At 49.0% G+C, this 27,679-nt stretch overlaps 1 protein-coding gene across 5 annotated transcripts in view; it reads right to left on the minus strand.

Annotated features, from left to right (window-relative positions):
* The window catches only part of FOXN3 (forkhead box N3), a 197,838-nt gene that overhangs the window by 120,105 nt on the left and 50,054 nt on the right, over nt 1–27,679 (minus strand). For 4 of the 5 annotated variants that reach the window (XR_014618471.1, XM_084287544.1, XM_084287543.1 and 1 more), the window contains exons 1-2: nt 10,687–10,896; nt 8,260–8,816 (exon numbers count right to left, since the gene is read on the minus strand). Coding sequence is in view for 4 of the 5 variants with exons in the window: in XM_084287544.1 (XP_084143670.1) it covers nt 8,260–8,802 (543 nt within the window). In the remaining variant the exon portion in view is untranslated. Of the gene's footprint in view, nt 1–8,259; nt 8,817–10,686; nt 10,897–27,679 lie in introns of those variants that run through there. The other variant, XM_084287542.1, reaches the window with a different exon arrangement.

The following is a 27,679-nucleotide window of genomic DNA, read 5'->3' on the forward strand; positions in this document are numbered from 1 at the left end:
AAAACCCTAATGCTAAAGTAGTCACCCCGCTTCTTCCTCCCTGCCCGTCTGCACCTTACGTGACCTCGGTCACTGCTGAGCCTGAGACCACTTGAGCCACAGGAAATTTAGGGCTTGGGGAAGCAAGCTGAGCTGCCTATCAGTACATATAGATCCTGCCCATGTCCAGACTTACAAAATGTTTATTCTCCAGCAAAGACGGCCACATTTCTATTGCCATTGCAATGATCTCTACTAGATGTCCCGATACTGCAGCGAGGAGCACGGACACTGGTTTTGCTCCAACGGAAAACGTCTCGGGAGCCTCTTGCTCCCAGCGGCACAGCCAAGGAAGGTGCTCCTTGGCCTCGGCCCCGAGGCCAGGCAGCCTCTGCTGGACTCAGAGCGTCCCAGCAGCAGGTTGCAGACCCCTCTCCAGCACCAAGAGCGCTGCTAGGGCAGCGCAGCCTCTCTCTCCATGATTTAAGATGCACACTATTCCCTCCGTGCCCAAATTCCTCCAGTGCAGAGAAAATATACAAAGTTAAATCAGAAAAACTAAGGCATAAACTGTTACAAACATTGAAGCAGACACAGGATCTATTTAACCTTCAAAGATTCCATAATGCAAGCTTCAAGGACAGGGACTCCTAAGTGCGCCTGGACAGACTGCCTGTTTGTTGTTTTTTCATTTTTGCTGCTTGTCAATTAAGCACTGACAGGTGATCGATTCTGGCACCCCCTCTCCTACCTGTAATAATTTCCAGTCCCTGAAACTGAGCAGGTATCCAGCCCATGTTTGGTGAGCTCTGAGGCACGAGAGGAAGCAGGAACAGCTGGGCAAGGGGCTGAAACTTACTGGGAATTAAATCGAGTGGCAGGTGTTAGCAAGGCAAAATTAACCATTGTTTTTTACTTGAGAACTAAAAGTGAAGGGCTGAGTCATGGCAAACCAGTTGCCACTGACGAAGAAAAGCAAAGTCTCATGGTTCTTAGCAAATTTCTTCTTTATAACAAACTGGCTTGAACTCCACATACCAACAAACAAGATCTATACATGCTTCATTAAAGCAAACTTTCTTCACTACCTTCTTTACACAGAAAACAGGAGACTTTCACTGGTTCAAAATACCATATGATGAATCAAATAAGAGAAAATACTTGTAGAGGGAAGTCTTCCTGAGCTTAAAAAAATACACAAGCATGCAACAGCCTTTCCCCAGGTGCTTACTGAGCAGTACCTAACCAGAGGTAGCTGTATGTTTTTTTCTTTAAGGAAATCTGTGTCCACAAGTCCAGCTGCATCATAATGAGTTGCCTCGTTAGAGCTACAGGCGGTGTTTGCATGACAGCCTTATCTAGCAGTGCTCTGCCCAGTCTCAGAATGACACAAGTCACTTACTGCTAAACACGAAGCCACCACCCATCAACACACAAATACCAAAAAAAATTAAAAATAGTCACGCTGGGCTTCTTCTTCATAAGGATTTCAGCCTGTGTTACCCTGGCCCATTTGTTTAACTGAATTTATCAGGAAGACACAGCAACAAGAAAGCAGAAAATGATTCAGGAGGCGCAGGTACAAGCAGCCAGAGGCCGCCTCGCACATCCCGGCAGGCTGGATGTCTGAGCACCATGAGGAGGAATGGGAAGCTGCCGCAGCAACTTGCCACCATCCCGGGAGGGGAGGCAGGTCCTTCGGCAGCTCAAAGCCTACCCCAGGCTGCCAGAGGAGTCTCTGCAACTGCCGCTCCATCACGGCCGGGCCTCTGAGCGCTTTGCCAAGAGGTCCTTGCCCAGGAAGCCATGGCACGCAGCACGACTCGCTGCTCTGCTCCAGCCAATGTGAAAGGCTTTGCTTCCCCCTGAGGAAAGGAAGGAGGAAGTCTAAAGGACACGAGTTTTGTAATTAAAACGGATGCTTTGATGTGTTGGTGAAGAACTGAAGCACGAGACAAAAGCAGCGAATGCTGGGCAGGACGAGCACAGCCCCCAGATCCACAGGTCCCCTCTAATTCCCCGTGGTGCAGCCTTCATTAGCAACATGTACAGTGTCTCTCCTTAGCCATCCCCTTTCCTAGCTGCTCCTCAGAGCATCCCTAGCACAGCTCCCCTCAGAGCCACCTCTGCTGTTTCTATAAGGCCCTTGGACAAAATAAACAAGCAAACCTTACACAGGTGAGGAAACACACGTGTGTGTGCCCACACTCCCCTCTGCAGTTTTCTTAGGACCATTTTCAGCCCAAGAGCCGTGCTGCCGCTGGCACCCACCTGATCACGATGGCCATGAGCTAAGCAGGGAGCTGAAAATGAATGCAACTGAATTAGCCCACTGAAAATAACCCAACTGAAAATAAAGTTTTCATCCAGCTCGCCGTACAGGGACACATGCTGCTAAGAGCTGGAGAGGGGGTTGCAAGGCAGCCCTGGGGCCGTTTAATCCCCCAAAGGGAATTAAATCAAGCAAAGGAAGGGTGGCCAGGCCAGGGAGGGGCCGCGCCTGGTGCTGGCAGCCCAGGCTTTGATCAGGTTAACCAGCCTTAAAGCACCCCGAGGAGCTGCTGAACACGGGCCATTTGAGCAACAAAGAGCCCAGTCTTGCTCTGGGAGAAAACCAGAAGCCAACTTCTTCAGCAGAAGAAAGCCTCCAACTGCATTTGAACTTCTCTCCTGAACTTCTCGCCTGTGCCTGGGGGTTGTGTCTGGTGCTCCAGCCTCCAACAGTCTCTCCCCTCTGGCACTGCCTCTTGGGCAACCCAGCTGAGGGCATTCCCCATCCATCCTGTCACCTGTGGGCTGTCTGCTGGCCTGTGCTGTGGCCTGAGCCAGGGAATCGGGCTGAAAAGCAACTCAAGAATTGAAAGAGAGTGGGGAGAAAAATCCAGCTGGATCAAATCTGAGAGCAGATCCACGGTTTGCCACTGGAACGCAAAGTGTGCGTGTCAGCAAGGTGCTGGAGCGAGCAGCCACCAGCAGGGCAGGAGCGGCCGTGGCGAGCAGTGGCAGCGCTGCTGACCACGCTTCGTGTCATGTTAGCGAAGGGTGAGCAGCACACACGCGGCCAGTTACTTCAGTTTATTTATCCGAGGCAACCAGTCTGCTCTGGGAGGTCAGAGCCCACCGACGTGGCTAGCCATCACAGAGCTCTTCCCTGCGAGCAGGGTACGGAAACCGGCTGAGATCCAGGCTCAGAGGACTCTCTGGTCCTGCCAGCTCTTCACATCACTGGGAGGAGAGCTGATGGCGCACTGCACAGCCCCAAACCTGCTCAGACACCCCGTCACTGCTGCGAAGAGTGAGCTACGGCGTCAAGTCAACCAGCTGGAAGCCAGTCAAATGGAAGAGTATTATTTCCATGCAGAGCTTAGGAAATCTAGTATTTAGTATGTCCTGTATAATTTCTTGGTTTTGCACTTCAAAACCAAAACTGAAAGAGTTAAGAAAGCTCTCCACAAATTGTCTGATATCTGGAAATCCCGTATTAGGGGAAAGTTCTGGGGACTGCTGTGACTTCTCCGGAAGGAAATGACCCTCATTTCTTTAAAAACGATTTGAGGAGAGCATTTCTGAGAAGCTAGATAGCTTTTTAATATGACAGACTGAAGCAAAAGAAAATGGATTTCAAGTTCAACAAGACAGATTCCAGCTTAGAAAAACACATTTCCTTTTAACAATTTGGGAAATTAACAGCTGGATCAGTTTATTTGGGACATTATTTTACTAACAGAGCCAACATCATCTGAAGTCCTTGACATGAGTCTGAGCATTTTCTTTAACACTTTAGCTCCACCAGATGTTACAAACCCAGTGAAATCCTGCCATTTGGCTATTTGGGTTAGTGCAGGTGACAACAATATCAGAAGTGGAGGAGGTTGTTTCTATCCCCAGCGTGCCACGCAGCACTCCAGCAGATCTTCCTGAATATGGTTAGAAGAGGAGGATAAGAGGAGGGAGGCGACCATCACCATTGTGTATATGCAGATTGGATTAGGAGATCTCAATGAAGAATAACCAGGCTCCCTCTGCTCTGGCTCCAGCTGGCTCTTATCTTTCTGCAGGGCTTTACCTGTCAAAAGCCCGGTGTTATCACCTCGGAGGAGAGATGCACACAGAAAGAACTCCTTACTGGGAAGTCCCCCACCATGGTGTGGCACGGCGTGCAGGAAAGGTGTGCGTGAGCTGAGGACAACTTGGAGGCCGGCTCCCTTGGAGCCCTACAACCACCCGGGAGCCCTCAGACCTCAGAGCCTGCTCCAGACGGAGGAGGAGCCTGGCTGGATCTCCATGACCCAGTTATGGTCCACGGACTTCTAAGAATAACTCCTACATCAAGCGAGGAGAATTTTCTTCTCCCATCCCCATAAACATATCCCTTACCCTCGTTACATTTTTATTGAGACGTCCCTCAGCACGAGTGCCAAACAAACCTTTAAGAGTCTTGAATTTCTTCAGCGTGCACGTGGCTGGGGGCACACGCGTGTTTCCCTGCCCCAGGCAGCACAGGGCGCACACAGCGAGGAGCCCGCTGCAAGGAGGGGTGCAAGGAGCACAGGGCGAGAGCCTCAGCTGCTGCAACTGGGCGCTGCTGTGCCAAAACAGAACGCAGAGAAGCCAACGATCTCCTTTCCCCTCCTTTCACAGTAACGATTGAGAAAGTTGCGTTCACGGAAGGCACAGACGAATCCATGCCCTGAAAACACACCCCTCCCCGCCTTTGTTCAAAGCTGGAATCCCTACGCGGGTAACACAAACCTTCAAGGGGGAAAATAAATAAAAATGGGGCTTTAACAAAATGTTTCAGCAGACCCTCAGCTCCAGCAGCACTAGTGGGCGCAGCTATAATTACAGCAAACCTACATAATGCGTCTGAACTAGCGGAGCCCTTTCCCTGCGAGCAGAGGAGCTGCCACATCAGTAACTCTGTTGCTAGGGCAACTGCTTACTTTCCATATCAACTGCAAACTCGTTGCTGTGGAGACACATATACAAGAAAAATTCCTCTCCATAGCCAAGGACCAGATGGTAGGGAAGTCGGGGAAGTCATGGGCTAGCGGGTTGTGCTAAATGGGACGTACGCTAGAGGACATTCAGATGCCTGCGCTCACAAAGGGATTAATCTGAATGGCGGGGCTCACGGGTCCGGCAGGACACACAAAAGGGAACCCCGCTTCTGCTCCCCGTCGTGTGATGCTTTACTCTCTGGCCGGCTGCTACTAGACCCTGAGCTCAAGGCAAAGAGGTGTGCGCAGGCCAGGCTCAGCATTTTCCCCTCTCCAGCCCTTCTTCATCCCGAGGTCAGCCTCGTGGCCAAGCTCTGCGTGCAGCCGCCCTGCCAGGGGAGCCCCACGGCTCCACAGCTGAAGGGGACGGTGGTGTTGGTGGTGTCCCCATAAACCTGGGGGACGTCCCACAGACCCAGGGGGGACCTCGTTTCCCAGCATCGGGCCCAAGAGCACCTGAAGAGGCAGGCGGAGCGATGTGGCCTGCGAGCCCTTCTTTCCCTGACAGGGATCTCAGGCCAGGAAAAGCAAGAATTTGTAGGCATGCAGGAAGAGCTGCGCGTATTAAATACATATTTAGCCCCATGAATATAAATTAGGGGAGCCCAATGCTGAGGAAACTACCAGGCGGAGGGAAATCGAGAAAGAATTAAGTGTTCAGCAGAACTTTTTTTAGAAAAACGATTACTGAAAGGCTCTACAAACAAACACTGGAAAGCACAACTCTGAGAGGAAAAGCTTCTAGCTTTTCACAATGTGTCAACGCACATCAACTAGCAAATGCCTGCAATTCCCAGCACCGATTAACTCCTTCCCCCCATCCTGCACGTTTCAGAGCCTCGCTTGTTGGCGTTTCAGAGCACGCCGTGTGCTAAATGCTCTTTACCCCCACATAAAAGCAGAAGGACAGACAGACTCCGAGCTTGCAGCCTGCAGAACCTGGCTGCAAACTGGGAGAAGCGGCATGAAATGGTTCCTTGTAACAGAGACCCCTTCCCCCCAGGTCCCAGGGACCCCACTCTGATTCACAGGCCGCCTTCTGAGCGCAGGAGACACTTGCTGTGAAGCACCCGAATCAACCCTGAGGCTGCAGGCACGCACATGAACATATTTCAACGCCAGCAGTTGAAGTTTGCTGCTTTCCAAGTCCACAATTAGCTGTCAGGCACCTGATTCAGCAATCCTGACTGAGCGCCAGCTCTGCGCCCGGGTCTCAGCCGGCCATCCCTCAGCCAGGACACGAGATAAAAGCAGCAGGGTGTTTAAACAGCCCGAGTCTGTGCTTTTAAACTTTCAGATTTTCGTCTCAATTACCTTAATGCTGGCAACCAGCAGGGTGACCGGCTAGTTATTAAGGGCTCAGGAGCACAAAAAGATGGAAGAAATTCTCTCTCATAACCTGGGCTTTCCCAGGGAAGCACAAACCCCACCTAGTTACCGCTATAGGCAAGGACTGCCACCACACCTCACCGTCTCGCTAGGTAACCACGGATCTAATCGTGGATTCACGACGTAGGTGACGAGTCACGCATTGTGCTCCTCCACTTCCCTGTGGAGAAGTGCTTCGTGGTATTGTTCACATCATCTCGGAAGGCTGCCGGATATTTGACAGATATACATGAAGACGAGTTCCTCATAGGAAGGAAGCTGTAATCTAAACAGTCAGCTTGTAAACAGAGGAAGAGGGATAGAACAAACGGCAATGCCAAACATTCGCCTGGCCAGTTACAGCATTTGTTTTTTTTTTTTAAGAGTACTGTGTTAAGGCTTCTTATGGTCTGGGGCAGGGTCATAAAAACCTGGTGTGGCACTTACTATTACAGTCTCACTTCCACACAAGAATTTAAGGCTGGTTTGCATGAAACAAGATCCAGTTCAGGCACAAGTTTTTTAATCTCACGCACAATTGTTCACAGCAACTAATTTGTAAAAATACCAGCGTACAGTGTGTCATCTTCAATATGTGGACAGTGGATTCCAGGGAACGACATTAAAAATAAATAAAGTCAATCATTTAAAATGGCAAAACTACTGAGAAAATAAGTTAATTAATCTAAAATGGAAAGCTGTTAGCTTAGGGTAATGTAAGATTCTCCCTCTAGAAGAAGAAAGCTTCTATTCCACAGCATTTAAAGTTAAATCGCACCCAAAATAGGGAGAACAGCACCACCAACAGAAGTCTAGCTTCAGGGTAACCAGTGACGAGACAATCACAGCATTTACTTAACCGGCATACAAAAGCAGAGTGCATCTATTATTTCTGCCAGAAGAAAGCGTTCACTTTCTGACCGTCAGCCAACTGCAGAGACAGACAGTCAGCAGTGTGATTTTACCTGCTACTTATTCCACCAACCCGTGAGAAGGACTGTGAAATTAACCTGCAAGCTGGGGTTTTTATCGGAATACTCATACTTGGCCAAAGGTTCACCCAGACCACTGCTTCTGGAGGCCATCCCCTTCCGAAAAGGAGATCAGCTCCCAGTCTGATTTATGCAATAGAAGGTTATGCAAAGCACTGCCTCCGCCGCTCGGCTCATTTCCCCATTCCCTCACACACAGCCTCTTCCTGCAGATGCAGTTGAGGATCCAGCAATGAAACCAGACAGCAGCTACAGAGATCCGAAAGCAAAAAATCTGTTCCCCAGATTCTGCCACTGCACTGTTCCCAGAAGCTGCAAACGTCCAGAGAGAGAGAACAACCGCGTTTTTGGTAACTTTCCCCTGCGATGCCAGACCCATCTCCTCTGTCTGAAGAGTTTCTCTACAACCTGCCTGAAACAGAATAAAGCTTCCTCACCAAAATTCTGAACTACTTCTGCTTGGTTTAAAAAAAAAAAAAAAAGTTTTTTTCTGATTACAACACCCAGCAGTAAAAAAAGAGATGAACTCTTACATAAGGCATACCCTTTCACTATACATTTGTATAAGCCAAGAACAGCAAGCAGCCTATTTATAACATGATTACATTCATCTAGTATAGCTGGAAACCATTACCACAGCATGGTAACTAAAAACAATATTTAACCACTATGCATGAAGACACCAGCTGGGGGGAAAAAGAAAAAACACACACACCGAGTACTTTCTTACAGATGTCTAGACAATGAATTTAATAAAATCAGAATGAGCCATGCTAAAGAAATGTTGGCTCTCTGAATTTAATGAACTACATTACCAGGGACAGCATTGCGTATTCTGCTTTTTACTATTATGAATTTATTTTAGCACTAGCAGGTGAATTTTATCAGAGCCAGACAGGTTTCCACAGTTCCGAACTTACCTGACTTCTGTCTTTGTCCACCTTCTTAAAACACTTATTCAAGGATAGATTATGTCTCACAGAATTTTTCCATCCAGTGGGCGCGTTTGCAAAATATGGAAAGTGTTCTAAGATCCAGTTGTATATATCCTTTACAGGCAGTCTTTTGGTTGGCGAGTCCTCGATGGCCATAAATATGAGGCAGCTAAAGGAGTACGGAGGTTTGCAGTTGGGGTTCTGCTTGGCATCGTAGGGCATGTCAGAGTGGGCAGGAGACGGAGGCGTGTCGTCACCGATGTCCTGAACGGGGCTAACGCTTCTTAAGACCGAGTCCCCAAAGCTTTTCAGCAAGTTCTTGCTCTCGTGTAACCAGTTCAAATTTGTTAGTTCTTCATCTTCCATGGCCCCTTTATCTAATCTGATGGCAGGCAAAGAGAAATCTAGGTCCTCGTCATCGTGAAGTGCCTTTGATAAATCACTATCTTGGTAACGTTGGCTCAGTCCGCTGGGCACACTAATTCCTGAGCCCTCTGGCTTCTTACTGGGCGGCATGACTGGACCCATTTAGGCAGAGACTCCTAGGAGAGCGAATCCAAAGCGAGGGAAAAAAAGAAACAGAGAAAAAAGTTAGCTCATGAAAAGATACTGCAGAACATTTTGACAGCTTTTCCCCAACCAGTCACTTGGCCTTTTGCGATCTGTATTAAAAATGACAGACTCACATAAACAGGCATCCCCAAACGCTGAGTAAAATAATCCAAAGTCAGGAAAAGGAAAGAAATTTCAGTGAATGGAGTAAGATGATAATCTTGATATGCCACAGTGCTGCGTGTACTTGAAGCCCCGTGCAGGAAATCCTAAAGGCACATTCCTTTAATGATGAATACGTGTATCAGACCAGTGAGTACTCTGAATGTATCAATTTAATAGACATGTAAACTTAAAAAAAAAAATTTTTAAATAAAAAGAAGGGGGGACTTATTACAGCAGTTGCTTCAGATTAAGTTCAGCTGTTTCACTTTTGAGGACAATACAGCAGCGTTGTGATTAAAGGCGCTCTGGCTGAAGGCTCAAGCAGACGAGCATCCAACCCAGTTGCAGTCACCATTGAAACCAAACTCCAAAATTACAGCAGAGCTCCCAAAACGGAACGGGCGAGAGCAGGGAAGGAGGCAAGCAACGCACAGTAGTTTTGGGAGCGGGGCCAAGACACAGGGAAACAAGCGCCAGAGGAATAGAGCACTTTAAAAATGTATGTAAACAGAGACAGCTCCAACACAAGCCGGCCGTCTCTCAAACATGGCAGAAAATAGAGCCGGGAGGGCGGCACGCTGCCATCCTCAGCAGGCCCTGGGGATGGGGGCGAGCCGGGGGGCTCGGGGGGCTGGGTGATTCGGCCGGTGGGTGAGGGAAGCGGTGGATGGGGGGTGAGGGCAGCTGTGCGAGCGCTCAGGCAGCAGCGGAACAGCTCTGCAGAAGCCGCCACAGACCGCCCCGGCTTCCCGCACAGCACAGCTGCCAGCGTTCAGGTCTGGAGACGCGAGCAGAAGCAAAATAAAACCGGTGAGGGCTCGCAGCGCACGTGAAGCACGGGCAGCTCCCGCATGACCACAGGGCGCAGGTTCCCCGTGCTGGGGACCGCCGGGGACGCGCTCACAGCTCCCGTGGGCGCGGGGCCGCGGCGGGGCAGGGCGCGGGGCGCGGGGCGCTGCCGCCGGCACAACTTCGCCTCCGCGAGTTGCGCCCCGGGAGCCGGCGGCGCTGCGCTGGTGGCGCTGTTGCCATGGCGACGGCGGCTGCTCCCCGGGCACCGGGCGCTCCGCAGCCCGCCCCGCCGGGCCCTCACCACACCGAGCGCTCCCGGGGCTCGGCGCGGCCGGCACGGGGAGGGGGGGGAGAGTGTGAGGGGGGCGCCACTGCCACGGGGAGGGGTTCGGCCCCTGCCCGCCGCCAGACAAAGGCGCGGCGGCCACACAGGGCCGGGGACCCGCGGCCGGGCGAGGAGCGGGCAGGGGGCGCGGGGCCGCCGCAGCCGAGTTAGGGGGGGGGGGGAAGGGGGCGGTGCCGGCCCCCCCGCCCCGCTCCCTCCGTACTCGCCGCGCAGCCGGGCCGGCGGAGGGGGCCGCGCGCCCATTGGCCAGCGGCGCTGCCAATCAGCGCGGTTGCTAGGAGACCGGCGGTGCCCGGGGCGGGCGGGGGCGGCCGGCGGCGCGCACCCCGCCGCTGCCGCCCAGATGTCAGCGGCCGGGCAGGGCCCGAGGCTCCGCTCCCGGCCGGGCTTCGGCCTCACCCCCCCCCCCCGCCCCTCCCGGCCCCGAGCCCCCCGCGGCAACTCCCGGGCAAGTTGCGGCCGGGCACGGACCCTCCGGACCCGGACCCTCCCCGCTCCCCTCCCGGCCCCGCCGGTGCCGTGCGCGACCCCCGCTGGCGGCGGGGTCCGGGACTCACCTGGCGGGGGGCGGCCTCGGCGCGGCCCCTCGGCGGCTGGCAGCGGCCCCGCGCCCCCCACACACCCCCCCCCCGCCGCCTCAGCCCGAGCCCCGGGGGTGCCGCGGGGGTCCCGGCGCAGGGGGCGCCGCCGGCAGCATCGGGGCCCGGGCGCGGGGCCGCCCCGCAGCGGGTCCGCCTGGGCGCGAGCCGGAGAGCGAGAAATTGTTTCCAGCGCAAACAAAAAAAGGCGACACATGACCAGGGGAGGGAGGGGAGAGAGCGAAAACGTGGGCTGGGCCTGCCCGGGCGGGAGAGCCGCGGAAGGGAGGAGGGAGGGAGGGAGGCAGGGCCGGGGGGGGTGGGGGGGGGGAGGGCGGCGGCACCCCCGGCAGCGGGGAGAGCCCCCGCGGGAGGGACCCCCGGGTGGGCGCCGTGGGGCCGGGCCGGCAGCGGCCGCACGGGGCTGTGAGAGCCGCGGGACCCCGCGGGGCTGCACGAGTCCAACAGCAGCGGGAAGCCCTCGCCTCAGGAAGGGTCCTTCCGAATCGGGCCCGATTTCGGTCAGGAGGAACGGTGCCTCTTCTGCCCCTACACGGGACACAGCTTGCCCCTTGACACAGCTGGTATTGACTTGATTAAAAAAATAAACCCCTCACCACCAGCTGAGTTAGATTGATCGGAGTGAGCTAACTCGACTTAAACACGAGGAAGAAGTTGCCCAGTCTAGACAGCTCCGGGTAAATGTGATCTCCTCCTCTGTGCGGTGTTTGATCTCGGGCAGCTTCTGTGATGCACAGCGTTACGGCACAGCTGTCCGCCTTCAGAGCGAGCACCAGACATTGTTCTGGGGCTCAGTCAAGGACTTTCTACTCTGAGTAAGCAAGGCTCACACCGTTAGCATACTTTCAAAATCAGTTTGCCTTCAGTATAGAAAAGGTCTGCTGCAGGAATCTATAAGCAACTTAATACCTGTTAGAAATACAGGAATGTTGGTAGAGTCCTGGACACAGAAGTTATCCCTAAGCCAAGAAGCAAAGTATTTTAGCAATTTTATTTAGAAAAGTTAGGACAGCTGTCTCAAGACCTTGCAGGAATTCTCTCCTGGCCCACGCAGTCAATATTATCCTGCTTAAGCAGGATCACCACTACACTGTACCACATTTCTGTGCCCGTATTTAGCCATTTTCTGAGGCATCAGTTACCTTTTCTAATCTCTACAACATCTGCCGAACTCTCATTTTTAGACAGGAGAGTAGCGACAACTTGGTTCTCAAAGTGCAGGGCCGAGAAGTGTTTCGCTTATTCTCTCAAACACAAAATTCCTGTCATAACTCGCTAAGACCTCCTTTTGCCGATAGCTCTCCCTCCCCTACCCAGCGAGCTGCTGTTTCACATTCTTGCATTTTTCAAGAAGACACGCCGGCAGCTGGATCTCAGGGTGCAGACAGTACCTGCCAGGCAGCATCTGCGCTGTTACCGCTGGCAGCCCTGCCCTGTGACCGTGCTGCTTCCAGCACCAAGCAGTCAGCAGACCTGGAGTTTACACAGTTCTTATCTCATGGCCATTTTGTTCCAAACCCAAACTAAATTAGCAAGTCATAACTCCACCCACCTGAATTTACTCCAAACGCTTCAGACGTTTCTCTTTGTGAATCAACACGTCTCTTTGCCAGCCAGAGAGGAGATTTATCACATCTATTTTCACTTGTAAAAGTCAAGTGTCTTAGCATTTGGAGAAGTTAGCTAATGAGAAGTACTCCTGAAGTGAGAAGGGGGAAGCCTTGCGAGACCCAGGGTGGTATATAGAGCATATTGCACCTTGAGTAGGGCCTTACTCTGTGTGTATCCTGTTCAGGTACACAGATCTGCTCAGAATTAGGGGAGAGATTCCCCGTTAGTACTGGGAGAACAAGGCCAGTTTTACCCCCTTCCCGTGGCAGGGAGGAACTTCCCCAGCACACACAGTCGGGATTGCAGCGAAGCACCAACATGAGGCATTTGACGAGCACACAGCAAAGCCAGTGCAGGGGTCCGCAGCTGGGGACCAAGAGGCCTCGGGGAGCAGGGGGACGAATCCTGCACCCCAGGCTGGGGGGCTGGCACAGGGCTACGGGCAGAGGCACAGCATGGGTGCCTCCTGCTGCCTCCCCCTCACCCTGCACTCAGCAGCAAGGAGCTGCTGGCTGGCTCCTCCAGTGACAACTCTGGTATCTTGCCTCTAGGGGTGAGGGTGTCCCCCAGCTTCCCTGACTTGTTAATGGAATGGTTAACTAACTTCAGAGGGCCTGCCGCCCTCTCCAAGCCACACGGCTGGCTTAGAAACCAGCAGCATCAGCACATCCATCGAGTAACTCCCCGGAGTCTTAAGCAAGCCACCAAATTTACTTGGGTGTTGATGCCTCCATTTGTGAGCTAGGAATAACACAAACTCGTTCTGCAAAAGACTGGCAACACTGAAAGATGAAAACTGTTTGTACATCAGGACCAAAGCATATGCAGCACTAAAGGCTGAAGAGAAGTACCAACAGTGCAGAGCTGCACTTTAGCCCTGTGGGCTAATATACAACAGCCTAATCTTTCCACTCAGTTTTCAGAATACCAACCGCAGATGTTTCGGTATCTTATTTAATGAGGATTTCCACCCATCTCCCTGCACTCCTTCATCTCTTATCCTCCTCTAGATTGGAATCCCTGATAACCCCCTACAAGCAAACGTTGCAAAATGAGCACAGCAAGGGTCACAGGCTCTTTACCAACGCTCCGAAGCTCAGCTACCCACCTCCGTTCTCCATCTCAGCTGCGACCACCTTCCTTTGCTAGTATTCCAACCATGCCACATGACCTCGCTATAGGTTTCTATCTGTTGCCATCTGACCCCACCAATCTCACCATTCGATAGACCTGCACTTCTTACACTCATCCTTAAGCCCTGTTCCTAACCCGATCTCCAACTGTTACGTCCTCACTGACTGGCATCCCTGTCAGTGTTTATTCTCCCTACATCACAGGCAAGTTTCTTACCTAAGTTCTGCTGCAGTTTGTTAATTGTTCATTTGGATTTATAACTGGATGTGCAGCTATGCCCAAAACCCACCCAATCCTGAAAGGCCCCTGATGCACATGTACAAAGACAAGCGGATGGGGCTGCTGCCCTGTGTTCCCTGTGACTGCTGTGATCAGCCTCTTGTACTGGGACATCTCAGAGTCGTAACATCATCCGCTGACCATCTCATTTGTTCCCATTCTGCCTCTGTGCTGGCTTCCCCTATCAGTGTTGCCACGTCTAAGTTGTTTTTATCTCTGAGGCAATGGATTTAATCTTGCATGGAGCTGCTGAACACCTTCAGGCACCATTAAAAACTAAATCATGAATACAATATGTGTTTGCTTGTTTCCTCTTTCACAATTCCCATTACCAGTGCCCTTCTCCAGTTACCATTCTGCAGCCTTGGACCCTTCCTTCACACCACCAGCACTGCCCAGCACTGCCTTTTGTTGTTCACCACACGACATTCAAATACACATTAATGCCTCCATCTGCCCCAGCTGTAACTGGGTCCCCTCATTCCAGGAGCAGACACTCAAAACCCTCACTGATGGCATACCAATGAGTAGTCTGATACAGACCCTGATCCTGCAGGATCAACACTTCGGTATTTCTGACCACAGCAGACCAACCTGGTTTTGTTGTTTGTACCATACCCAGTTCTGGGGCAGAAAAACAGCTGTATCTGAATTCCACACGAAGTCACTGCCCCCTGCAGAGGTAGGAGAGCTAACCATCTGCCTGCTTCACCCTGCCTCCGTGCCCCATGTCCCCTGGCTTCTCCCACTTCAAGCACTAGCTAAGGATGCAAGCTGCATACACAATGGAGACCAAGCTTACTCCAGCTTCCTGAGAGGAGATCTATCTTTTGCTTATTCACTTGAGACACATGGAAATCAGATTTAGAAGGCATTTCCCAACCTTTCATTTAATTATCCCTCTAGTTCTCATTTGCCCCAGCTGGAGAAATCCAACAGAAACAGAAGTGAATCAGTGAGAAAAGGCGCACCGAAATGGAGCTTCGTCAGAAGTGAGGAGAAACAAAAATATCTACAGCATCTCTGCTTCACGGTCTGAAATACACTGACTTTATTATCAAATGCAGAGCTTTTATGAAATAGTTCCTTTATAAAATAATGTATGCACATTTACGATGTTATTGTAGTAACACTTGCTCGCAGCTTCTGAGAAAATGAGTATGCTTAGCACTAAAATTATATACAGCTGACAAGCTACCAGCAAGTGTGTTTCTGTACATGAGTGCAGTGGGAGGAGAATATCTCGCATGCTAGTTTGTCCTATGTACCTTTATTAAAATACGTCCATATGAGAGATGCTTTACCAGGGTAATAACACCAACACACGAGGGTCCCAAGCATAAACCTAGCTTTTGCTGGTAATGGCAAGCTCCTGCCAGTGCAGCTTATTTTAGTAGCCCAGCCAGCAGGAACTAAAATGTTGCTGGGATAAACATAACTAACTGGAGTCGTCAGCTGCAATGGCTATATTGCTCTGAAATCACATCTAACATAGCTGGTAAATTAACTGCAATATAAGACAGTACTTCTACTACTGTTGTGGTGTTTGCGGAGGCTGGGAAAAAAAAAAAAAAAGAACTAAAATAAAGAACTATTTTCTGGAACTATTTTCTGGGATTCATTGCACAGACTCTGCTATCTGCTGCACAGGTGTAATGCAGCAAAATTTCATCTGAAGTTATCTCAAAATCAGTATTTACCACTTGGCAGCTGAAGTCAAACATACAAGTAATCAGCAAAACCAGGAATCAACTGAATTTTTGTTCTTAAAAGCAAGGTGGAAGAAAAGCAGCAGCCAACATTGCATAAAAGTAAAGATCACAATCTGGGGGGGGAAACTATAATGGAGGACTAAGTTATTTTATGAAGTTTCTAAATTGTATTGCCAACAGAATTTCTAAAACTGAGACAGAATTATTTCTGGATATCTTGAGTCCTGCCTCAGTTTTTCTGAATACAAGCTGTTAATTTCATCAAAGACTTCAGGATTTTGTCCTTTATTTGTGTACCTATACATGCAAAATTTAGTTCCATGAAGACTTCACTGATTGTAAGGTTTGTGTTCACAACTCATAGTTTGAGGACCGCAGGAACTGACATATAACACAGTTTGCTATCGCTGGTGTTGTAAGCTAAGAGCTGATCACCCTCCCCTGACCATTTGCTTGCACTGGGTGGATTTCCTAGCCATGATTGTATTGATTCCCAGCTTGATTTCCAGCGCATTGTACAACAGGATATTCCAGAGTGCTTTCCTCTCCTCACCACTCAGCACTACTCTTCCTGTACATTTCTTGAACACCGTTCCCAGAGGAAATCCTGTGAGATGCGGGTCCAGATTCCCAGACTGCATCAACACGGAGATAGCCTCTATGAGGTGATGCACTGCTGAAGTACAAGCAAGGATGACCTACAGTGGTGCCTGCCAAGCGCTGCTGCGAGGATGCAGGTTGGGTAAACAAGCAAAGTGACATAAAATGATTAAGCAGACCTCTATCCTTGATGTGTTTTCAACACTACATACCAGTGCACCAAACACATCAGTAAGCAGAACAGAAAGCAATGAGACTGCAGTTGAAGGAATGAAAAAAGAAACAAATGAAAAAAGAAACAAATGAACAAACAAACAAATTAAACAAAAAATAAACAAGCAGACAAACAAACAAACACACCTGAAACCAACCTAAATCACCCACATCTGAACAGAAATTTCTGTTTCCAGCAATGGCAAGTGAACCACCCGCTGGCCGCAGCACTGGTGTTCGGTTAGGTGGGCTTCCCTGCAAGCAGCTTTTGGCTGCTCCCCAGTGACGAGGGATCATTACAGTGTGGGCTGACATAGCACTGGGTCCTTAACTTACCAGGTCCCTCAGCACTGCTTCGGTCTTTTTGGCAACAAGTAACGTCAGCTAGCAGTGGTAGTTAGCCACTAGATACGGCACGTCTGACGCCTCAGATTTTTTGCAGACAAATTTCTCATTCCACAGATTTTGCACAGCCATGAGAATAAAACGGGCCTGGATAGCCAAAGCAGTAGCCAGTAATGCTGGGGATACTGTTTCTTTAAATCCCCAGCCCTGTAGACACAGATAGTTATGGTTACTTCTAAGGTTCAGGTGGTCCCAGCGCAGTGTAGCACTTCCACAAGCATTTCAAGGACCAGAGACAAAGAATGCAATGGCCGTAACAACGTTTTGAAGCATGTTAGAGGAGAAAAGTAGGGGTTTTTTTGTTTGTGCGCATGTGTAGGGTTTCACTTATTCCACTTATCATCAGTCCAATAATTTCAGTGCTTTTTTCCGTAAAGGAAAAAGAAATACAACAGAAAAACAGAACAGTGTCAAACCAAACATCACATATAACCCCCAAAGCAGAGGCTGTCGCCGAGGAAGGCCCTGAAGGCTACAGGGCCAGTACTGGGCAGCAGACAGGGGTTTGGGCAGAGCACAAAAGCCAGCCCGGCCGTGACAGGGGACGGGCTGTCCTGCGACTGGGCAGCCAACCACCACGCTGCCATCTCACTGTGCCGCTGAGCAGAAGGCCTGTGTAATGATAACCGCAAAACTCATTTAAGCTCTGAAAAGGCGACTAATGAGCTCATTCATGCTGCCTATAAATTATTCACTACAACACTGACCCCGCTTAAGACAAACAGCAAAGTAAACTTTAAACACTGGGATGCGGAGCCTCACACCGGTGCCTCGCTACAGTGTCCGGGCCTCTCCTCTCTCTCACTGCCCTCAGGAAAGAGGCAGCAGCTGCAGCAGATACGTGTTTATTTCTCTGCTGCCCGATCTTCTTCATTAGTAGTTACAGGTGATCATGAAGTGCTATAAATAGCTTTAAATTATACTCTTCTGAAATTGAAGTCTGGCCTCAAAAGGAAGGCCAGGTCTAACGAAATAAGAGCATGACAGCAAGCCATCTCCAGAACCTGTTGATACTCCTGTGAACATTCAGGATTTGTGCTAAAATAAAAACTTCAAAAACACATTTTTTTTTTTTTTTTTTTTTTTTAGGTGCTGGACATGCCTCTGATATGTTTAGAAACATTGCATTTCTAAGAATACTTCTGTTATCCTGTTTAGCATGAAGCAGGAGACGGGCCACAGTTCAACGTCCCTGGTGCGAGCAGTGTGTTTGTTGCTGCTCGCAGCGCTGCAACAGGCACCGGCTCTCTTCACATGGTGCTCTTCTCTGCGAGATAAATTGCTCACAGTATCTACGAGTACCAGCTTAGTATCTTGCGACGTGTTCAACTAGCAACTACAAAGTGACATTAAAGGCACTGTCTTTATACACAACACGTGTCTCATCTTCAGTGGAAAAAAACGTTACTCGCACCTCTGGTTACACAACCCAATTCCAAAGGTCAAAAACAACTAGATAAAAGGGAAAGCCGGGAGTCACATAGCTGTGTAAGGTATATGGCAAGGTGATCTGTAAAGGGTGGGAGATGTAAAGCAACATCATGGCAATACTAAATGTGAAAAAAAGGGGGCTGGCAAGGAAAGTTCACAAATGAAATAACCATTGCAATTTTAATGATCACTCTTTCAAACTGGAAATGTTACAACCCAGCAGAGTGAGAACTTGTGTACTGCTTAAAGCAAAGGGCTTTACGACCTACCGACAACTGCATTGTTAGTCTTCATTTATTTACATCCATGATTCTGAATTTACAACAGATGTGCTGAATCCCTGCTGCCCTGCTAGTACTGCTCTTTAAAATGATGATTAAAAGAAAACAACCCAACAACCTAAACCCCCCAACAAACACTAAGAGAGCACTGGAGCAGCCTACACCACATAGCATGCAAGTCTTAACTTATCAGCAGCTCTCCACCTGACAAGATTCCTGAGCCTCTCATAGCTGAAGGGTGTTGGCAAAGGGCTGCTTTGAAACCCTGTCACATGCCGGACCCCACCAACCTGTCTGGCAAGTGGAGTTCACCTCCCAGTTCAGTGGTGGGAAATGGAGGCACCTCCTGCACCCGCCTCCCTGCTCCTCATTTCCCTAACAACACCCAGCAGTGATGTCAGTTTTGCCCCAAGACACGATCCGGTCCAAATAAAAACAACCCACAGCTGGCTGCAAAATCAGAGGAATACCGAATCCGGGGGAGGAAGAGCAAACAAACTGACAGTACAACTTTTAACTTCATGGAACAAAGCCAACACTTAGCTATGACTGAAAATTAATCTCTCGACTGGCTGATGCCACTCATCTGGTTGAGGGTGCCTCTTCAGTGGTCAACGCCACTCATCTGCTTGAGGGTGCTGTGGACGACTTTGGCCTGAGAAGTCACCTGCGGGCCTTGTGACGCTCTTCTCAGTAAATTCATGTGAGACTGCCATGCCATGGGTACATCAGACAGTGAGCACCAACCAGAGAGGTAATCCACACCACCACCAGGAGCCAGCTGGTGTCGCTGAGGTGAAGGCGGCTGGATCACACTGCACCCTGTGGGCAAGCCCAGCCCAACCCAACATGTGCAGCTGTTATCTCTACTGGAAAACTGCTCCTGCAGCTCCTCAGCTCTCCAAAGCACATAATCTCATGGCTCTCAAGACCCTAGTGTGTGCTTATCTGTCAGGAAGGTTGGGTTCCTCTGTGCTTTGGTTGTATTGTTAAAACAAAGTATATACCCTTATCAGAAATCGGTAAGTTCAGACACTCACAAAGCAAAAAACTCACATATTAAACTCAAAGGAAAAGCTATGTCCCATTTGAATTGCATAACGCTCACCTCCTTGTATAAGAAATTGGCCTCTACTCATCCATTACCACATGCCAGTTCCAACCCAAAGACAGCATTTATACACTCCCCAAGCTACAGGATAATTAGAGGGAAAGCACAACTTCGCACAGTGAGAAAGTTCTTAACTATTGTCCAGATGAGGCTGGCGATTACCTGTATTATCCTTACTTTCACTTATTTCTGGTTATTGTCATCACTACTGCAATAGTGGAGAATGCAAAACAAATGCTCTGGAACAAGCACTGACATCAGTGACACACTGCTTGCTCTTCTGCCACCACACCAGGACTTGCACGCTCCCTGTACATAGCCACATAGGTGGGCTGAAGCCCCTTTCAGGTACCCAGTGATCTGTGGTTCTTGTGCTCTGCTTCACTGCATCCTTGGATTTATGCCAGCCCTAACTAGATCAGCATCCAACCCTCTACCTTTATTTCTCCCTTTCCATCCCTGTCACATAACTCCACTGAGCCTTTAGCACCAGAGTTTAGAGGCTGCTCAGCCCAAAGTTCCTCTCGCCCACGTCCTGGTTCCTGTCCCATCCTGAGGAAGAGCAGGGCAATGCACAGCAACACACTGCAGTGTACTCCCGTACGTCCAGGAACCTGTTGCTTAGGAGCTTCTGCAACTAAAGATGTTAGCAGATGCTGTGTTATGCTATAAACCCAAAGATATATATTTTTTTTCTATCAATTTGTCTAAAACAGGTTCATGTGAGCTTCAGCATCAACAAAATCTTGTAACAAGGAGTTCTATGTTTTAATTACTGACTGTGGAGAAAGTTCTTCCTTTGCTTTAAACCTGCCATCTGACAGCTTTAGTTGAAGGCCCCTATTCCTTGTAGTAAGTGAACAGTAAGGAATTACCATGCAGCTAGAACACACGGCTCATGTCTGTGGAGACTCCCCTTGATTTTATAGATGCTTCTTACTGCTCAGACTGCTACTAATACACTTACTCCTACATTTTTGGAAGTAACTGAAGTTACACATAAACAATAAAACACAACATATAAACATACCCATCACTGACCATCTAAACATACCGCCATAATTACCAATATTGTGTCTACCTAGATGTGAGAAAAGGGTGCTCTCTTTCTATGAAACAGCCCTAACAACATGCTTTCCCTTGTAGTCACATCTTGCTTCAGACTCTCACTTGAAGCACTTGGAGCTTTTCCAAGCACTTAATATGTCCATACAAAATGTGGAAGCAGATCGTTCCAGCTGACAATATCTTTATCCATGGAGAGAACAGCAGCTGGGAGCCTCATCCAGGCTCAGGATGTACCGGATCAGGCCCTGTGCAGGTGCAGACCTTTAAAAAAGCTGCAGCTTCAGAGTTACCGAGTTCCTCAGTGGGGTGCTCCAGTGCAGGTTGCAGCCTCCCGGCTTACACCTGGAGTCTGCAAGTGAAAATGTTCTGGGGGATAAGGAAGGGTCACAGAACCTGTAGGGAAGGCTATGGGGAAGGGACAGAGACGTGGTTTCACAGAGTGGCATGAGTTAGGTCAAGTCTGGGGTGGTGAAAGCGGGAAGGGATGTCTTTGGGACATCTTATGCTCATGTTTCAGCTCTGGCTCCACATGAAAAGGACAATCCCCCCTTCAACAGCCTTACACATGACAACTTGTATTTGGGTCGATACTTCAATAATAAGTGATAAATAACAGTGAACATACATCCAGAAAGTCCTTCATTTCCACTCAGTGTCCCAAATTCTTTACCTGCACGTCCAGCTCCTCTGGAGCACTTCCTAACCGGCCACAGCCGGTGCAGGCCAGGAGAGCTCTCCATTTTGAGGCAAAAACCAGTGGTGTTTTGTGGATCAGCTGGCAGGATATTTCTGAAAGCAGCTCAGTTCAGTCAACAATCTCCCCCTGGAGTCCAAGTACATCACCTCAAAAATATGTCTCAGCTCTTCTGGCACAGAGCCTGGGAACCCAAATTTGTTTCTGATCCAGGTTGTCCAGCTGGCAGTGTAACAAATTGCTGTCCTGCCATCAGGATGGATAAATTCATTTTTCACTCATTATGTTATTCCAAAATAGAGCAGGAGCTTTATTTAAAACAAGAAAGCAATACACTGTGCTCCAGGAAATTAATAGCGCAAAAAAATAGCTCTTTTGCTTTATAAACCACATGGAAAAGAGCTTGAGTTAGAACAATGTAAGTTAATATCCCAAGAAGTTTGACAAAAAAAAACAAAAAAAAACCACTCTGATTGCAAATTCTGTTGCTCCCAGTGTTGTGGCTAAGGCTAATGTTACCGTGTGAGGCAGCCCGGCTTTCCCTGCAAATCACTGATCCTTTGCGCTGTAGTCCCCAGAATGGCTTCAGGCAAAATGGCGTAGATCCGTATCAGCTGCGAGATGTGTAACCTATGGACACATTCCTGCACGTGCACAGGACCGGCGAAGCACGCTGCAGTCAGCTACACCTCTGGTGTTCAGATCCCACCTTCCTCAGGCGTGAGGCACCGTGCTGTTAACCAGCCTGGGGGCAGCCCCACAGCTCCACAGCGACAGGTAGCCCCAGGGAACATCGTGGGCACGGACCCTGCTTACCCAACAGACTGCAAGGACTGCTGTCAGCAGCTAGTCGCAGCAATGGAAGAAGTCCCCTTACAGTCGCCTTACACCAAGGCGTTACTTAACAGATACACTAATGGGCACTGTGGCCACAGGCAGGCCGTTCAGAAGCTCCCACGGAGACCCTGGGCACCCCAATCACTCCCATTGGACTCTCCTCTGCCACGATGGGGAAGGACTTCCTACATCAGCTGCTCACGCTGACTTGCAGACCTTTCGTGTACAGGAGCCGTCTGTCCTGGTGCTGCCTCTCATCCCCCTCAACCGTTTTCATGGAAAAGCGAATTACCCTGAGCTTTTATTACTGACTTGGTTATTTTTCCTATTAACCTAAATCAATATACTCATCCAGTAAACATCCCAAAACTCAAGTCAATATAGAGAATTCATAAGGTATTGCAGATTTACAGATATTTACAGCTTTGATTAGAGATCCTTAGATGGATGGTGCAATGGAGGCACAACCAACAGATTAGATTTCAAGTACTGATGGTAACTTGTAAGAAAAGCATTGGAAAGATTTAAGAGCCCAAGCCTCAGTGACTTTTAATTGACTTTCAGTGAAGTTAGTATTGACAAAGCCTCCAGGTACTTTCAGAAGCGTCATCTCAAAGACGACGCTGCGTGCCTGTGAGCAGGGAGGGCAGCTACGGCAGGGGATTCGTCTCACCGGGGTCCTGACTGAAGGTTACCCTTGCTCTATTGCATCTCTTCCCTGGTTACCTTCTTTCAGCACGTTAGCAGCAGAGGGAAGGGACAGGTCTGTTTTCCCCCCAGCACACTCCCCCAGCCCTCTCTGTGCACCGTTTCACTTCCAGAGGAATGAAAGCCACCGAAAGGCCCAGGACATTGCAGCGGTGGCACAGAGCAGCCAGGGGCACAGCGCTCTCTAGAAAAGCAAAGTAGCATATCCCTGTTACTGGGTTCTGAAAGTGGATCAGAAATCCTACATATGGAGAGATTTCTGTATTTAGCTCCAATTAACTTGACTTCAGTGCAGATATGCCAGAGCCAAAAATAGATCCTTGACTGTTTGACTCCCAGTTTCTGTTCTAGCCACTACACGGTGCTTTGACAATGATGGGTACTTTACATAAATGTTGGTTTCTCTTGGTATTACATATTTTCTGTTGCCCTTTCAAATGCACTCCACTTCAAGTGGGCTGTCACATACGCGTATTCCCTGAATCAAAGAGTTCGGTTTGACGCTCAGCAGAACTATTCACACTACAGCCCTTGTGATACACCAGCTAATTACTAGGAATTACATATATATCTTTTATCAGAATACATCCATCGGAGTTCACTCCCCTGCTGACTGCTGCCAGCTGAGCATAGCACCAGGTATAGACTCGGCAAATCCAGAAACAATTGCATCAGAGCATAGAAATAGGAACAGGGCTTCAGAGAGACGTAAGCCCAGGGCAAACATCCACACCAAACATCCCAGTATTGCTACCACCAGGTCTCACCATTAAGTGTGTCAATTTAAAGGTTTTAGAAGAAAAAATAAAAAAAGAATGATCTTATGTGGATTCCAGCCTGAGGGCCCGGCAAGGCCTTTCCAAATTGGCATCAAATCCTACACTGGTTATTCTTGGAACGGTTTTATTTACATTATTGCAGTTCTGGGTAAGGATTGCAAGATACAGCTCTGAGATCAGACCTCTAATCCTGCCTCTCTGTTTACTGCATTGATTGTGCTCTCGTAGACTCTGATCTCACCACTCCTGCGCAGTGCGGGCTCCCCTCCGTCAGCGGGCAAAAGAAGAATTACGGGACGGGGAATTAAATTGGGATTCAACTGAAAAGCTGAGGCAGAGCAGAGAATGATGAAAACACATCATCTGCCATGAGCAGTCTTTGCCACGGTTAAATTTAGAATGTAGGCTCCTCAAGCAGAGAGATGATCCTCTCTCCCTGTGGGGCACCAGCCACACGGTGCTACATAAATATTAAAATAATAATTGATGATTAATTAATAATGGCTTCCTTGTTCTCATGACCACCTCACAGCTTCCATAAGAAATATTCATTTCCTTTATTCTAGATGCAGATACAAACAATCATTCAGAAACTTATCTCCCTGGAGAAAATTCCCTGTCTCATTCCCTTTCACTGAAATATTATTTTCCACAGCTTCGGACATGACATTCTGCACCACTCACAAGCACTCTGCCTAAGAAATAAACACTAATTAAAAAAGCCTCACAAGCCACAATAACCAAAATAAACATCACAAAGGCAAAGTTGAGCTACAGGGAAAGAAAGAAAAAAAAAGTGAATCTATTCATTCTCTCTCGCTCTACAGCCACATCCTCTACAAAGACAAAAGTCTGTCGGTAAAAGCATTTCAGATGCTTTAAGAAGTATCTAGGGATACCTGTAGTCCTTTGGTGACTGTAGAGATGGACATCGGACTCTGATCTTACAGCTTCCATGTACCCGTGTATTGTTCTTGCTTTTGATCTGCACTAAATCGAGTTTCTGTAGAAATTCAGCAGCCATCCATTCCCGTTGCTCACCCTTTTGCACTGCCCATCTCTTCCTATGCTGAGGCATCTCCCAGCTTCTCTTCTGCCACCAGCAAGCCATCTATTGAGCCATCACAAAACCTTCTAGAAAACCTTCTAGCTAGCAAGCCCTCTTGTAACCTACCCACTTAAAAAAGCAAAATGCAAAATAAACCTTTGTTCCCCATCTCCCAGCATTCACCCCTCAAGCTCCCAAGCTGGTTTCTGCAGCCTGATTTCACTTCCCTCCAACTTAGCCTGCTTCCTGGATGTCACATCCTACCAAAACCTTGCCTTGCCTCCTCTTCTCAAAGCTTCCTCTTCCTCCTCATCCTTTTTTTCTGACTTTTCTTTTTGGTTCTCTCCCCCAAAACAACCAGCCTTAGACTTTTCCAGCTGCTAAGCTCTGCAGGTGCCAGCTACCTAGAAATCACAGACCTTCCTAAGGATTAAAATCCAATTTAGCTTTCAAGATAACTATTAAGATAGTTGAGCTTTTTAAATAAAATTCTGTTTCCTTGTGGAAAAAAATAACATCATGCAGGACATCAACATTTGTCTAGGAAATTTCTTCGTGGTATTTTTACTGATAATGAATGCCATCTCTTAATAATCCCCCAGCTCCTCTTTAGAGACAATTATTATAAAAACAGATCTTCCTAATGAAGATAGAGTTACCGAGTCCAGAAGTTTTAAATCACTAATCAGGATGGCTGTGAGACTCCATGCAGCAATTAGTTCTAAAACCAGCTCAGATGAAGTTGGATCGCTTTACGAAAGGGATGCTACCGCACGGTGATTGTGTGCCTACATCCGTGCAGCCCTCATTTCCTTGGTCCTGATTAAGTCACATGCAGTGCGTGCATTGACATGCGTGTGTCATGTAGGCACAAAAGGACTAACAACACATTAAAACCTTGTCAGAGAAATTCAGACAGCCAGAGCCCCACGTGCTCTGGCATACTGCAAGAAACGCCACAAGGAACAAGTGGGGGCATGCACAGGCAGTGAGATAAATGGGAAAAAAACGTGTTCTGCACCAAAAAAAAACTTTGTGGCTGTAAATATGAGAGTTGCTGGCCTTCACCTGGTTCTCCTGTACGTGCAGAATGACAGCCTGGGTGTGAGGAGCTTGCTCCGTAGCGGTGTCACCCCATGAAATGACTTCTGCACATCTTGGAAGCACGCAGTGGAAGGTCAGTACCTTCCTCCAGGAATCTCATCGCACCGTAACAGACAACGTTCACCACAATGCTAGAAACAGGTTATAAGAATTTGGAAGAGCAATTGTAAACTCCTGAGCTGGGCAAATGAGCGAGGCCACAGTCCCTCACCTGACACCCTGCAGCTCCCACAGCCCTTGGTTCAGGCCGAGGGCTGCTGCCTCCTTACAGGACAGGGCTCTAAACAAACGAGCGCCATTAAAGCACGGATAATGCCTCTGAACATATGCATTGTTCATGTATTTAACAAGCACAGTTTAGCTTTAATTATTTATGATAACACTTCAGAAGAAACTAGTAAACACAGCGCAGTATATTCTACAAAAGCAGTAAAGCCTTTGCTGTGGGAGACTGCTCGGTGGCTTTGTAAATGCTTCATCAAATTAGGAAATGGAGGTTGTAATTGACTGAAAATCCTCTCACCTCAGCTACCTGAAAAGGAGCTGAGGAGGAACAGATGAACAGAGGCCATGGTCCACCTGAGGCAGGCGGTGTGGGATCACACTGTCCCCCAAAAGCGCTGCAGCACCGTGCAGGAGCAGACCAACAGCCTCCTGAGGTCCCGCCAGAGGCAGCAATTCCTTACCATGGCTGGAAGGAGCTGCTGGGGAGCACAGAAGAAGGAAAGGGGCTCATAGAAGAAAAAAGAGAGAGAGAAGTCATGGGAAGAGGGACAGGAGCACAAACAGGGTGTTGTTGCATCTCTGCCACCGTCCCTACAGCCCTCTGGCTGCGGCAGCACCAAGCACTTGCTTCTGCTGCTCTGAACTTCGGTTATCCAGCAAAAAAAACAGGACCTTCATTAGAAGAGAACACAAGTTAGTTCGTACCACAGGAGAGATCTGAGTCATGCCACTAAGCTAATAATAATCTCAGCACTTCTTTTCAATAAGGCCACCACTCCAGCACACCTCTTGCTATTAATGGTTTCTTTCCATTAACCTATGGCTGCAGCACTTGTGCTTCTTCACTTGGCTACGGGGGGCTGGCAATTGCTGACAGCCCTTCTGCAGCCGCAGTCTGGCCAGGAGGCACTGGCAGAGGAGGGCAGGGGGCTACAGCTGCTGCTGCAACGTGATGCACCTTTCCAGGCTTTCACCATCCTCCCAAATGCAGCTCTCTGGAAAGGAAACAGAGCTTTCCTGGCTATCCCCCTCCTGGTTACCAAAGCCCTTTTCCCCAGCACGTGTGACTCACAGTCACTGCGTTCACTGATCACTTGAAATTTCAGTGGAAAATGCCGACCACTCCAGCAGAAGGGCTGTGCCAACGCTGAGGGCCAATTCCCATTGCACAGCCGCCTGTTACGTCCATCGGATATGCTGCAATCTCTTAGTCTGGGTTAGTGCATCCAAGGGGGGAAAACAGAATGGCTTGGGGCTGGTGATATTCCAAAGCTCTGATCTGTACCTTCTTGAGACAAGGGCAGTGTGTAAATAATCTGTGTTGTCTAACAAAATCCAAAAATATCTGCTAATAAAGATCGCCACCCCGAGCACTGCCAGGCAGTTTCAGGACACTTGTCCTGTGTGTGTGCTAAGCCACTGTGCACAGATCTTTGGTGAGCAGAAGAACCGCCTGTCAGCAGGAGCTGCCACCTTCCTGCAAACTGCCCTGCCCCACAGACAGACAGAAGGACCGTGCAAACCCCTCACCGACGGCCACGTGCGAGCGCAGTGATGTCCGAGTCTCATGCCAATTTGGGATTGTTATTCACTAGGGAAACCTGAAACTAAGTTTAGCTCTTATCTGGAATCAATTCTTTTGCCCTCACTCTATAAAAGTCAGGCCTCTTCCCTAATGAAAAAGGTGATATTCACTCCGGCTTTGCCTTTT

This window comes from Netta rufina (assembly GCF_964035555.1).
Source record: "Netta rufina genome assembly, chromosome: 5".
In the NCBI taxonomy this organism is placed as follows: Eukaryota; Metazoa; Chordata; class Aves; order Anseriformes; family Anatidae; genus Netta; species Netta rufina.